Source organism: Ictalurus punctatus, chromosome 21 (assembly GCF_001660625.3).
Source record: "Ictalurus punctatus breed USDA103 chromosome 21, Coco_2.0, whole genome shotgun sequence".
NCBI classification, from domain to species: domain Eukaryota; kingdom Metazoa; phylum Chordata; class Actinopteri; order Siluriformes; family Ictaluridae; genus Ictalurus; species Ictalurus punctatus.
In genome coordinates, this window is record NC_030436.2 from 11203754 (window position 1) to 11219109 (window position 15356).

Consider the following 15356-nt stretch of genomic DNA (forward strand, 5'->3'; position numbering starts at 1 on the left):
CTTGTGCGTTAAATTTGCCAAATGTATCATGTACCGCTGATATGATGGAATGAGTCAATGGGGTATGCAACTTGATAATAACCCCCCGCAAAAATACTGCGTCTCTTGCATTTCTTAATAAGTACTCTGTTTACTTATTTATTGCTCGAAATGGACTCTTTCCGTTAGCAAATATTTTTACCGTTTTTATATCTATCTATCTCATATATATATATATATATATATATATATATATATATATATATATATATATATATATATATATATATCCCCGTCAGTATATATCTTAGCTTTGAAGCTGTGATCTAAGAAACATCAATATCTCTCCCCTTGCAGAGGCGAAGTTCCTGGAACTTCTTTAAAGAAATCGCTTCATGTAATACTTCTCTCTCAATGTAATACACCCATTTCTTATATCATTGATTCCCTGCCATACAGACAGCAATACACAATGACTTCATGAAATTATAATTCTAAATTCTAATACTAAATTCTTGATGATTCCTACCAGTCAGTTGTAAGGCTGCAACAGTCTTTCACTCTGCACAATAAAGGTTCAGGGTGAAACTTTTCCACGAGCATCCTCCGGTTTGCTTGTTGTCCAGAAAAGCTGAAAAGACTCACGCAGCCCAGCGAGGAGACGCCAAATTGTCGTGGAATTTAGACAACACTCGCAGACTCGTCCTCTGAAGGTAAAAATGTTTATTACAGAAAGATGGTTAATACAGGATAGAATAAAGCAGGATAGAATAATGCAAACACTCTGAAGTGTTTGTGCTGAACCACTACTATATATATGAAACGCAGAGCATGTCACACTTCTGTGTACCGATAAGAAGTGGTTTGAGGCAGTTCAAACAGGCTTTGTTTCAGGGTCTTAGAAGAAGTACAGACGAACCTTGAACAGAAGAACACGTTTGTGTCTCTGTATAGCACATAAATATTCTGTACTGATCTCAGTGACATGACATGGCCTTCTTAGACGTTATCCTCTGATGAGAATGAAACAGAACAAGAACAAAACTATTACAAAGTAAAAATGAATAAATTCCCTCACAAGTGTGAGAACTGAAGCTTCAGAAAATATAAATTTATCTGAAAACATACATAATCACGTCACCTCACCGGCTCTAATTTGCTTATTAAAATTGGCAACATTGCGTCTCCGTGTTGACACGAATAACACTTTTAAAAGTAAAGAAAGAACAAATACAGAAATGCTTAAAGAGGAAAAGTCAGATAGGCTCATTTGTGTGAACTATTATGTACAACTTAACCCTTAGAGTTTCTGTACAACTGCGTCAAAGCTTAACGTAATTAGCATAAAAAAGTGTTTTGTGAATGGAAGTGGTTGATATTATGGATGGGCGTGGTTTAAATATTATTCATTTTATTCATTAATGTGTGTTACAACCCCAAAGTTGATTATTTTCCTCTAACAGCATGTCCCGAAGTGCTTTATTCCTCTTGTACCACAGCAGTTTCCCAACAGTGACATTTTATTTTATTAATTAAAACAATGTGGTGGAAATTTCCTCTAAAATGAAAAACCATTAACACCTGAATATGCTAAATTAAATATTTTATTCAATTACCAACTGCTCAGGAGCCCAAGTAGAAAACTCTTACCTTACCAACTGTACCTTACCTCAGAGTGTTACGAGGGTTGAGACAGAACATCGGAATATATATGGTTATGTCCATGAGTTATTCATTTAGTTATCATTATCATTCATTTAGTAAAGGACAAATAAACATCCCATTGGAATACAGAATACACTGAAATATAATAAATACCATCTCTTGTCTTCCTCACCACCATCTTCTTCCCATCATATATCCCCGTCTTATCCTCGTCCACTTATTTGCTTGGTATACTGTATGTTCTGGTGGTCATAAAACATACCGCAGCACTTTTACGATCACTTGCCCCTGACTGTCTGGGTCAGTTCACCAAACAGGGAAGAAGCCCTCTGAACAGTCCCTACATTCTTCCAAAAAAAAAACAACAGTTTCTTGAGATGATAATTCCCATTTCCTTATTTCTTAATGCAAACTGTTCTTTCTCAGATTTGCACGGATATGTTCACAGAACAGTTATTAGGTTAATAATCTTAATCTTCCGCATTTCAATGACACATCATACATTTTTTTCTGTTTATAGTTACATTAAATGTTGTGGAACATCAGCAAAGCAAGTACCTGTTCTTATTTACAGCAGCTATACACAGTCTAAACAGTCGTTCCCTCACCAGCTTCTCTTTTTCCCTCTCTTGAGGTTAATAAGACAAAAAAGCACAGCTTGTCATGATACTGAGAAAGCACAAAAAGCGTAAACTCCACTGTCCTGAAGATGTGGGAAAACTTGAAGTTACAGCTTTACCTCGGAATGTTACAAAGCGCCGACACTGGAGACTCCTTCCATAAATGTTAAATAAACATCTCCTCCCAGAAAGCTTCACCATATCAAATATTATGCATCTTTCTTAAACTGTTTATGTGGAGCGTCCGTTGTACGAGTCCCTATGAATGAGCTGTTGCTATAGTAACGATAACGTTAATATATAAGACTTGATATAAGCCTGTGATTTTTGCACTACTGTCAGAGCCGCTGTTATAAAAAATGAATCAACATCTGACCAATCACAATCCAAAATTCAGGAGCACTGTGGAATAAAAGGAATGAACATTTTCTTGCCAATAAACCTCACTTTGTTTTAATCAAAGGTCAGATCTTCACCGTGTCACACTGCTGAAGAGACAGACTGTGCCGTTACCTGCAGATAGGAACAGAAAAATGAGCACAGACAACGCACATGTCTCGACATCTTCAATGAAGAGCTGTGGTCCAGACAGACCGGGTGACACGAACAACTGGTCCATGTTGAAGCCTAACACAAGCCCTGCTCCTCTCAGCATTGAGATCGATATCATGGATCTTCTCAGCACGAGACTGAGTCTGGATCAGCTCCAGACCAACTATCACAAACTGGAGCTCCTCAAGAACTCTTCCTTCTACATTATGGTGAAATACCAGGACTTACCTCAACTGGGCATTTCCAACCCCACCCTTATGCCCTTCATTGATCTATCGAGGTTCCAGCGTGTGAAGAGGGACGGCAACAACCAGGTGAAGCTCCAGCTGGCGTTGCTCGAGATGCTTTACACCGAGCTAACCAGGGGCCGAGAGGAACTGGAGGACATATTGGCTCAAAAAGGTGCCGCATCCCTCATGCTCAGAGAAGCTGCGATCCAGGAGAAGATCCTCAGGCTCCACCAGGTGGCTGAAGACTTTGATGCAGTGTTGATTCCCAGGAAGCTCCATGTCAAACACAGCCTGATCCCCGAGCGCGAAAGCAAAAGGTTGCCAAAGTTTCAGCTGGTGCTGGAGGTCAAGAAGCCTGTGATGTTTAACAGAGAGCAAACCCAAGCCTTTTGCGATTCAGTGGTTCTTTATTGGTATGTCACTGAACAGGAGCAATATGAACCGGAGGAAGAGTTCGAGATCCATTACAAACTCCTCAATCCGACAAATGACAACGAAGCCAAAGAGTTCGGCTTTGTGGCCCACCCAACTTACGCTATTAAACTCACCGACCTGAAGCCAGATCGCAGCTATGAGTTCACCGTGAAGAGATTGGAAGACACCAGTCTGGTTTATAGTGTCTGGAATGACACCATCATCCTCACGACCACCAGCATGTAGTTATATATACACTATAGTTCTAAATCTTATAGTTATATATCATATAGGTATGTATCTTATAGTTATATATCATACAGTTTTAAATCTTAATTATATATCTTATAGTTTTAAATCTTATAGTTATATATCGTATAGATATTGTATCGTTATAGTTATGTTATAGTTGTTTCTCTATTATTAAAGTTTATCTCACAGTTATATATCTCATTGTTATATATCTGAAAAGAGGTCAGTTTAATTCGATTTATTCTTCACTCTGGCCTGAAAACTGTTATTTATCACTGCCAACAAATCTAGCACACTAACTCACACTCCGTCACATTTACACCATCGCAAACATCTCAAACCTCACACCTTATTCCCTACACAGGTCACACAAACACCATGAACTTTTCAAAATCCTCACATTTTTTCTTAGTGAGGATTTAATACGACATATAAATTCTTATATAATCATAACAGAGATCTATGGCTTTAATGGTCTGGATTCTCTTTTATACCAAGTGGCATTAAAGCTTGTTTTCTTTCAAATTTACAAATGACTTCAATGACGGATAGAATTGAGACTGAGCCAGGAAACAAACACAATTTCTTTCATTTATTTATCGGGTTACAATATCATTTTCTACTACAAAAAATCCAATTTAAACTCTGACAATCAAACTTCAGACCGTTGCTCAGACTGTAATTATAATGGTTCATAAATGATGATATAATATGATTGATCACATTATAATTTCATTCCAGTGCCTTAAAATTTGGACAATAGCAGAAACAAAAACATGTTCGAACCTGTAATAGAGGAAAAAGAATCATCTGTATCTCTGTTAATGGTGTGTGTACTGTATAAATCTAAGTGTTCCTAGATTTATCTGGAAATATGTACATGAATAAATTGACACACTCTTTAATAAGCATTATAAGATGAAAATATGGATGATAATAGAACAAAAGCTGTTTTTTACGCCCAAGCGTTTAAAGCAGCAGTTCCTTAAATTAGACAAAGCGGGCGCTGAGGAGGCCGAATAAACAACGTTGTATCTGTATTATTAATTTAAAATGTTTTTCTGTTTTTGAAGGAATAATTTAACAACAACAAAATCAAATACACACGATGTCTCTTTTACTTGAGACATGTTTAGTGCGAAATGTAAGAAACCAATCATGGCTGATTGATAGAATACATGTGTAAATTAAATTTCCCCTTTATAACTTCTGCGTCCACATCTGCTCCTGGAAGACACACGTTTCGAATCAAATTCGTATACAAGTCTTGCTAACATAGCTAATGAATGCTTACACACACTTTAGATAACATAATAATAATAATGTATATTTGATAGTGATGCCCGAAAGATGAGAATGTTAAAGTCTACAGCCACGATCTTGTTCTTCTGGAGCTGTTCGGATGAGGGCAGTCGTAATGGCAGACGCACGACTTGATCATCATGACAGCGTGCTGAGCCAGTCGTCCTCGCGGGCAGCGGAAGGTCACGAGTGCGGTCCTTGTGCGGTCAGGGCTGCAGCAGCGTCCGTCAGAACACATTCCACAGAACAGCGGCCTGTAGGAGCGAGCGCTGTAGCAGCCCTGATGCTCGAAGTGCACTAGCACGGGCGAGCGATAACTGCTCTGACACACACCCGGCTTCTGGAATTGAGGATTCAAATAAATACTAAAATACTACAGAAAACATTTATGTATATTATAACACATATTATAACATGAGTGGACTAGCTCGAAATGCTAATCCTGCCAAACATAATGAAAGATATTGAGATGTTGAGATGCAGAATTTGTAGCATAAACTGTGGAGTTACTATTACAAATTTAATTTTGAGTTTTAACTCCCAAGGTCCTATAGTACACCCCAGACCTCACTAATGCTCTTGTAGCTGAATGGACAAAAATCCCCACAGCCACGCCCCAAAATCTAGTGGAAAGCCTTTCCAGAAGAGAGAGTGGAGCGTATTATAACAGTAAACAGGGAATAACTCCATGTTAATGGGCGTTATGGACAGGTGTCCACATACTTTTAGCCATGTAGTATATATATTCCCAAGGCTCTCTTTTCCAAGAGTCCTATTTCCTTAAGGTCCTATATTAACAGAGTCCTTTATTAGCTATTAGAATCTATTAGCTATTTGGTTAGAAGCATAACAAGAACTTCAGTAACTTTAACAATGTTTTAAAGTTAATTATGCATTTCTATTCATTTACACATTTCTATTTCAGTGCTTATTAGTTCCACTGATGCTAGTCCTGATATTCAGTATTACCAGTGCTAACTCACCGGCTGGGCTCTGGCGGTTGGTTCAGGGTGACACGGTCTGACCACGCACAGGCGCATGTGTGTTTCTGGTTGGCAGGGCAAGTTCCTGTTTGAGACACGTGTGGACACACCTGGACCACAGCTGCGTGAACACACACTCCAGTCGGTGCTATGCTGGATGCAGTTGGTCCAGGAGATCCTGTTCGGCGCCAAAGTATCCTGCCAGGACCTCACGGCTCGCTCAGCTACCATGACAGCAAAAATGTAAATATCTTTAAAGCTTTATGTACTGTTTTACATTCTTTCGACTAAAAATGGAGCAATGTTTTTTAAGCCAACGTGTGTTTGGCCCAGTTTCTGTAATCTCATGCAGGAAACTGCAGAGACGACTCGCAAGATCATTCTGAGCCGTAAGATTCAAAGTGAAATAAACCTGATAAATAAAAAACATCTCTCAGTTACGCGTGAAGATGGGACGGGTTTTGACATTCCGTTTCCATCAACATGGTTTATGCTGATGTTCAATATTTAAATCAGGAATGCTGTAAATCAGTCCATGTTGCTGTTATTGTTGCGGAAAAACAACCAAGTGAATGAAGCAGAGTTACTGTTACCACCCCAAAGTTGATTATTTTCCTATAACAACAGGTCCCAGAATGTTTTATTCCTTTTATCTATCTATCTATCTATCTATCTATCTATCTATCTATCTATCTATCTATCTATATATATAAAACAACAATTTGCTCATAATGACCATTTCTTATTTATGAGTGAATGATACATCATACTTTCTATCCATTTATAGTTACATTTAATGTCGGTGATATGAGTTAGTTCCTGTTCTCACTTACATTATAGCAGCTCTCGTCATGTTACAGAGAAACCACAGAGAAGCGTAAACTTAAAGTTACAGCATTACCTCTGACCGTTAAAAAGCACCGACACTGGAGACGCCTAAATGTTAAATAAACTTTTCCTTACAGTAAACTTTATATCTGTAGCAGGGATTTGTCTGTAAAAAGTTACACTTTTATTTTGCATAATTTTGAAAGCACACCTTTATGTTGAAGAGTCTCATCTACATACAGCCACATTTTGATAAATTTAACAACTTTTTTTTTTTTTTTTTTTTTTTTAGCAAAAAAGCACCAAGGACGTGGGCAGAAGCCACAGTGTTGTGTGTGGCAAAGATTTGAGGAAATGAAAGTATCTCACCTTCTATGTTTAATCATGAAATAGAAAGAGCAGCTCTGGTGTTAGAGTTAGGTCACGTGCCACGACTCTTCCTATAGAGAAACTGCACTGCAATTAATCTTTTACATTAAATTTAGTACTTGTTAGCGAAGCCTAAAACAATTCACTACACACTGATCACAACCCAGCCGTTCAGCTACGTTTGGTTGATTTTTGGCCAATTACTGCTTTAAAATATATTTTGCTGAAGAGTTGACCTGGTCAGTGTGACAGTTCTAGCTAAAGAGTGAACATTACAGGAGATTTAAACAAAGTGTGACTCACTGTATGGTTCTGCTGTTGGAAGCCAGTGCGCTGTTTTCAATAGGTGTATGACTCTTACAAAGCCTCTGGGTCTTCAGGGAGAACATAACAATCCTCTTTTGTTATATTAGAGCTCCTCAGGGCTGTGTAGCTCGACCACCCGAGAGCACAGGAGTTATTTAATATACAAAAGTATCTCATGTGTTTGAATACCTGCGGTGTTTTCCGGAACGATGCTGTTTTCCGTGCCGTCACACACCCACTTTCGGCAGCAGCGACCCAGCACGTGCACCAGTCTTGGGTGTTGGCAGTTTGGCGTATTCAGATCCTCGGTGCAGAGAGGGACGCACGTGACGCCGCCACCCACACAGCGGCACAGCTGCCTGCACGAGGGTATGAACGACTGACCCTCCTCGTACCTCACGCCCAAGTGCTCGCAGCCGAGCGTGCTTCGCCCTTGGGGAGGTGACAAGAGGAGACTTCGATCACAGTTACAATAAACAAATAAACAAAAGTTTGGGCTGTTATTTATTAGTCTGAAAAATCCAAATATTAATCATCAGTCTTGCAATAAAGCATATAAGAAAATAGCAATGCTAAACCTGATAATCCTATTATCCATATTACAAAATAGTGCAGTGCTGTTTGCACTATTTATAGTATTTATATCCACTCAGTTACACTTTCTACTCAGTTACAAATTGGGGCGGCTGTGGCTGAGGTGGTAGAGCGGGAAATAGAACATTTGTATGTGTAATATATATTTTTATATTCAGGTTAAATGCATGAACCATGGGGGCATTAACAATTTTATTTTAGTCATTTTAAAGGTGACCTATTATGCAAAATGTACTTTTAAATGGTGTTTGAACATAAATCTGTGTTGCCAGAGTGTGTACACAACCACCCTACAATGGTAAAAATCCACCAACTTTTATTTATATTCCCAAAAAATCATCGTGTCTCAAAATGAGCCGTTTTCATTTTCAGCCTAACATGACGTCACGTTGGAACAAGCCCCGCCCTGGGACTCTGCCCTATTAGCATAGCTCCTCCCCTGAGCGTGCTGCACACAATCGGCCATGTTCTCCGCACTGGAGCAGCTACAGTGATGAGAAGAACGTCTCAGCTTCGTAAGCTTTGTAAGCGTTCTGTTGTTGTCTGTAAGAATGAACATATGAGTCTTCATGTTCTCCCGGCATCAGAGCCGCTGAAGACAAAGTGGAGAAGTTTTATTTTGGAAGGAAATGTGCCCCCAAAAATAGCTAAAATCATTTCCCACCAGACTGCTGTGTGAACACGGGTCAATACAAAGCAGGATTTGCTAAAAACTTGATTCTCAAACATGTATCAGTACCAATCTTTCGAGATCCAGCTTCATATCCAGAAGACGCATGTATCGCACTTTATATTTTATGAATGTTTGCAAATAGCCTTTCCGAATGAGCTTGTTAGGAGATTCCATGGCTAATGCAGCTAATGCTACCATTGTCTCTGATTGTATTCACGGATTGTATTCAGCAGCTCATTTGCATTTACAGAAATACACACCAAAACTGTGTGTTTTTGCTTCCACCCCAAAAGGGGCATATTCAGCAGGGTATAATAAATGATCCGTGGTGTATTTTGAGCTGAAACTTCACGGACACATTCTTGGGACACCAGAGACTTATATTACATCTTGTAAAAAGGCTTTGAATAGGTCTCCTTTAAATCCGCTTATTCCAGTCATATTCCCACCACTTACGGACACACTCTCCACGTCCGTCTGGGAAACTGGCGCTGTAGTCACACTCCAAACCACGCTGAGCATCACACATGTCTTTTTCAGAGCAAAGTTCACCTTCTTGTCCTGCACAGATCTGACAGCAGCGACACCCATCCGAGACCAGAGGAACCCCAAGGGGACATGTAGGGAGGGACAAAGGACATTGGCATGGACCTGAACACAGCTGGCACGTGACCTGAAAAACGCAGTGTGACTCATTTAATGTGTGTGTGTGTGTGTGTGTGTGTGTGTGTGTGTGTGTGTGTGTGTATTATCTGATAAATACAGCATATAAACCAGGGAAAACCAGGAGAACAGAAGCTGAACATTTTATATAGCCCATACTGACTTGGGATCTTTAAGATTTCTGTTTATAAATCTTATTTTGACCACGGCCACCCACGCAATTACTATTTTTGTGTGTATCTGATGAACTTTGTTGGTTCTATTAACCCAAAATGTTAACAAATTAGTATATTCACCCTCAGTAACTTTCACAAGATGAAAGCATTTAAGCGTGGGTAAAAGATCATGCGACATATTCTGTATAATGTATTTAACATACAGTGATGTGCGTAAGTATTCACCCCTTCCAATTTTCCACTTTTATTGCTGTAAATCTGTAGCTAAATTTCAACCTGCTGGATCTATCGCAAATGATTTTTCAACTTCTTGAATAATCTAAATTGCAGAATATTAAGTAACTTCTTGTTGAAAATTGGACATTGTAAGCAGATATATAAGAAATTAATAATTTGTAAATGAATATAATTCACCTCTTTTTTCCCCACACATCCTTATTTCCTTCCTTTTTCCATTTAAAATGAAAAACTACAACTTTATACGTGTCTTGTTGAAAATTGTTCTGCATTTTAAACTAATCCTGTCTGTTTTCTACAGCGCTGAATGACACAGGACTGCTCCTGCAGCTTCAGAGAGAGTATGTGTAGATACTGCAGAGATTTCTGACCTGTGTGAGGACACAGAGGAGGACAGAGATAGCAGACACAGCTCCTCGGGTTTTCTTCTTCATCCTGCAGCCTGACTGTTTCTCCTCTCCTGTGAGATGTCCTGAATTCCATTAAGCATACGCGTTACCAAACAGCTCACCTCCAGAACTTTCATTTATACCCTCATGGCTCTGATGTCACGGTCGGAATGTGCAAATAGAATTTGGACATGGATCAAGAATAGTTTCAATTCCAGCTCGTCCACTTTTTTGGCACCTTTTTTTCCTACAGCGCCTGTAGAACGTGTGTTTCCTGAAGCTATGAGGAGTCATACAAAGAACACTCATTCTGTAAAAAAATTCTGTAAAAAAAAGTGTGAAAAATTTGAAAAGAGTGTGATATAGAGTTTAGCGCTTCTCTGTTATGTTTACAAAAACACACTGTGATAAAATTGTTTTTAGACTTTTGGACAATGTGCATAAATACTCTTTGTAAGATACATATCTACAGTACATGTGTATATACTTTATATGTTTTATATGAGCATGTATATGTATTTGTGTAGGTGTATGAGAATGTGTATGTATATGTATATGAGTATGAGATATGTATGTATGTATGTATATGTACAGTGGTGCTTGAAAGTTTGTGAACTCAGTTATACAAAAATATTATACTTATTTATTGAGGAAAATGATCCAATATTATATATCTGTGAGGGGTAAAAGTATGTGAAACTTTGTTTTCAGTATGTGGTGTGAGCCCCTTGTGCAGCAATAACTGCAGATAAACGTTTGGGGTAACTATTGATCAGTCCTGCACATCGTCTTGGAGGAATCTTAGCCCGTTCCACAGTACAGAACAGCTTCAACTCTGGGATGTTGGTGGGTTTCCTCACATGAACTGCTTGCTTCAGGTCCTTCCACAACATTTCTATTGGATTAAGGTCAGGACTTTGACTTGGCCATTCCAAAACATTAACTTCATTCTTCTTTAACCATTCTTTGGTAGAACGATTTGTGTGTTTAGGATCGTTGTCTTGCTGCATGACCCACTTTCTTCAGACCCACTTTCTTCATTTTCTTCAGATTCAGTTCATGGTAAGGCTGCACAATTAATCGAATATCAATCGTGATTACGATTTTGACTGCCCACGATTAAATGAACATGATCGACTGCGATATTAACATTTAAAGTTTGTCCTCCACTAATAGAAAACTCAGCTGCAGATCAAATCAAGCGCTCTCTACACTTACAGCCACTCACCATAGAGCGGTGTAGGGATGACATCATTTTGTAGTGCCAAAACCCCGAAACGGTGTTAGCATTTTAGCCCTCGAGCCACCAGCTTCTCTTTGATCTCCAGTGCTTTGCGGAAGGAGAAATCATGACATTGACATGAGGTTGTCAGGGATATTAAATGTCATCATGCTGAACGCGAGAAATTTTTTGCAGATAAACTCAGGGCTCTACAGTGCGACCATTTCACTCGCATTTGTGACTGAAAAGTATTTTGTGCGACTGTGAAAAAATATTTATTTGCACCGGTGTGAGTGACCTGTTCAGAGTTGCATAATACAATCGGAATAAAAACTACAGGAAGTCCAAAATGCATCTACACCGAGCAACAGTTACTTTCTCACTGCTTTTCATCTCCTCAGTCAACCGAACAAGTGTGTAAATACTGCAAAGGAGCCATTATGATGACAAGTAACTCTTGTACATCATCTGCTTCAACATCCCAATCTCACAACCGCCATCTTTTATTGACCCCGCAAAATGACTTGAACTTGCACCTGCTCGAGTAGACACAGCAGTTTCGGGTGGAGTAAATTAATAATAATGCTAACGCTACAAGGTGGGTTTAATTCAAACTTCTTTATTAAAAAATTTCTCACCAATCATAATCAAGATACAGAACTGTTCAGTCTGTAAACATATAGTATGCTGCAGCTCTCCATTCACTAACTCTAATTCAAACTCACAGTTGCCAGATATCACTAGAAAAGTCAACTCCAGTTTCCATGTTTTGATTTAATCTCCCCAAAACATAATATTATTTGCAGACATGGCAACACTGTACTGGGGGAACTGATCTAAAACTGATAAACAAACAAAAATAAAACTACTTAAATGTAAAGACAGAAAATGTGCTTATTTATAAATAACCCATTTAATATAAAAAATTTGATATTATAATAACTTCATAAAATATAAATAAAATGAGAAATGAAATAATGTTTAATTACTATGGGTTGCATTTAATATCAATTTGACATTAAGCTTAGTTCGCTATTTCCTTAGAAAGCTATTAGCCTTTTTCCTAATATGGATCATTTTTGTGTTAGTCTACTTTTAATTAGGACTCTTTATTGTTTAAGATATTTAAAAATAAATATTTTATGCTTGTTTATTTATCAATTAACCAACAGTATTATCATTGCAATTATTTTAACTCAATTATAAGTGACCATGAGCCGAGAGCTTACATTTAACTGTTTATGACCTCCTGATTAAAGCTTAAACAAAAAAGATTGGTATCTGGATCGGTTTCGGCTGTAAAAATCCTGATCGGGCATCCCTAATTAACACCATTAAACTAAAGCGCTTTGTATCTGACGGGTAAATGAACTCACCCAATCACATCCTATATGAGATTATTCAGATATATACACAATACACACAGAACGGTTCGAGAACTGACTCCAGCCCAGAACCATGACAGTGGAACATGTCTAATAGTGTAGCTCTAAATATATTTAAGGGCAGCAGACTTCAAACACTGAACATTGATGTTTATTGTATTTGTTTACAAGGTGGAACAGGTTAACGGTTGTTTTTTGCCTACAGTCTGTAAAATTAACTGAAAATATTACATTTAGTTTATCAGAAGGTAAATTAATGTGTCATGGCTCACACTATTCCTAAATTCTGTCATAATTGACAAGCTCAAGTTTTCTCATGCCTACTTGTGTGTTATATTGTGGCATGAGAAAACTTAAAAAATGTGAAAGCGCAATAAAAATATGCTGTCACTAAAATCAATCAATAATCGTGATAAATAATCGAGATCTAAATATTGATCAAAATAATCGGGATTATCATTTTGGCCATAATCGTGCAGCCTTAGTTCATGGGCAGATGTCCTGATATTTTCCTTTAGAATTCATTGGTATAATTCACAATTCATTGTTCCATCAGTGATGGTGAGTCGTCCTGGTCCAGATGCAGCAAAACAGGTCCAAACCATGACATTACCACCACCATGTTTCACAGATGGGCTAAGGTTCTTATACTGCAATGCAGTGTTTTCCTTTCTGCAAACATAACGCTTCTCATTTAAACAAAAAAGTTCACAAAACATTTTTCCAAAAGTCTTCTGGCTCTTTCACGTAATCTTCAGCAAACTTCAGAAGGGCAGTAATGTTCTTTTTGGAGAGCAGTGACTTTCTCCTTGCAGCCCTGCCATGCCCACCATTGTTGTTTAGTGTTCTCCTGATGGTGGAATCATGAACATTAACATTAGCCAATGTGAGAGAGTTCTTTAGTTGCTTAAGAGTTACCCTGGGTTTCTCTGTGACCTCGTGGACTATTACACATCTAGCTCTTGGAGAGATCTTGGTTGGTCTCCACTCCTGTGGAGGGGAACAATGGTGCTGAATTTCCTCCATTTGTACACAATCTGTCTGTCTGCCTGTGGATTGGTGGAGTGCAAACTCTTTAGAGATGGTTTTGTGACCGTTTCCAGTCTGATGTCTGACGTCCTCAGAAATCTCTTTTGTTCGTACCATGATACACTTCCACAAACACATGTTGTGAAGATCAGACTCTGATATATGCCTGTTCTTTAAATAAAACAGGGCACTCACTCACACCTGATCATCAGATTTCCACAGTGAAAAAAAAAAGTAGCCTCACAATAACAGCTTAACAGATGCAGAAACAAACAGACCCAGCGTAACACAAACTGGGAAACCAGAGCACCAGATTCTTCTCCTGCGGTGGAGTTTGGAAAATCCCAGTGTTCAAGAGGAGAAAATTAATAATAGACAGCTGTCCATCTGTTTTTGTTTCACTTCCTGCCGGTTAACTTCCCTTCTACAGCAAGTCATTTACCCTTATGTAGCATTTACCCTTATCTGATACTCATCAGGTCACTAATACACACTGCACAAGGTTTTAAGAGGAGAAAAACACAAAAATGCCCCCCCCCCCCCAAAAACAAACAAACAAAAAAAAAAAAACAACAACACCCAAACACTTAGCACTTAGAAATGGGGCCAATGGTAACCATGTTCATGCTTAATGTGCTTAATGGAAATCATTAGGGCAAAAGTTCTTATTTACAGTAAGCTGAACTTTGCAGAATCAATGATTTAGCATTTGTATATTTTAAAAGATACATTTTAATCATTAAAGCCCACTGCTGCTGTGTTGACACCAGGCTGAAATCCGGCATTCATTGGAATAGAAATCCAAACGATCTGAGCAGCTGAGTTTCACGACTTTCTCTTCACAACCACAAAACCTCAAAAACTGACACGCCTCTAAAAAGGCTGTAAGTTTTAAGTGCGTTAGATCTTTTAAATGGTGACGACATTTGTTCTTGTAGACTCCATACCCAAGGCTTTTACACTTTAACATTATGCACATTTCATTTTTGCTCTCTTAGTGTTGGTTTAAGTGTGTTTTATTCAAACATTTACATCATCTTCTTTAGAGAAAATATTGTTCATTAGGACATCATAATTTCTACACACTTTAATAAAAGTTCCTCAAGGATCCTTTGTCTTTTAGTTTAAGGTTCTTGACTTCATAAAATGGTTCTGGACAGAACAGAACCTTTAAGGGTTTCTTGAAGCAGATATAAACTCACTTAAAAAACAAAAAAACGTTCCTCAGAGACTGTTGGATTTTATCATTTAGATGGATCTAAGTGACTTTCACAAACGATCCCCTAATAAAAAAACACCTTCCAGATTTTATTCAGTGATCTGTAGTCAAGTTATATTTTAATTGCTTTTTTTTTCTTTTTCTTTTTTTTTTGAGGGGGGGGGGTCGTTGGGGGATTAGGTGGGCGGAGTGGGGAGGGGGGTTGGTTGTATTTATTTATTTACTTAATTTGTAACGGTTTGCAACACAGGGGCGGGGCTTGCTGGAGA

At 38.3% G+C, this 15356-nt stretch overlaps 2 protein-coding genes across 2 annotated transcripts; one reads left to right on the plus strand and one right to left on the minus strand.

Annotated features, from left to right (window-relative positions):
* Positions 1–516: 516 nt before the first annotated feature.
* On the plus strand, positions 517–3906 carry LOC108281024 (fibronectin type III domain-containing protein 11-like). The gene is made up of 2 exons (XM_017496568.3): positions 517–692; positions 2728–3906. Exon 2 carries the CDS (start codon positions 2798–2800, stop codon positions 3704–3706), a length of 909 nt encoding a protein of 302 aa, XP_017352057.1. The 5' UTR covers positions 517–692; positions 2728–2797; the 3' UTR covers positions 3707–3906.
* Positions 3907–4283: 377 nt separating this feature from the next.
* On the minus strand, positions 4284–10326 carry LOC108281055 (CCN family member 2). Its single transcript, XM_053673907.1, has 5 exons — positions 10215–10326; positions 9224–9418; positions 7714–7932; positions 5998–6248; positions 4284–5354 (listed from the first exon to the last, which is right to left on the minus strand). Exons 1-5 carry the CDS (start codon positions 10324–10326, stop codon positions 5079–5081), a joined length of 1053 nt encoding a protein of 350 aa, XP_053529882.1. The 3' UTR covers positions 4284–5078.
* Positions 10327–15356: the final 5030 nt, after the last annotated feature.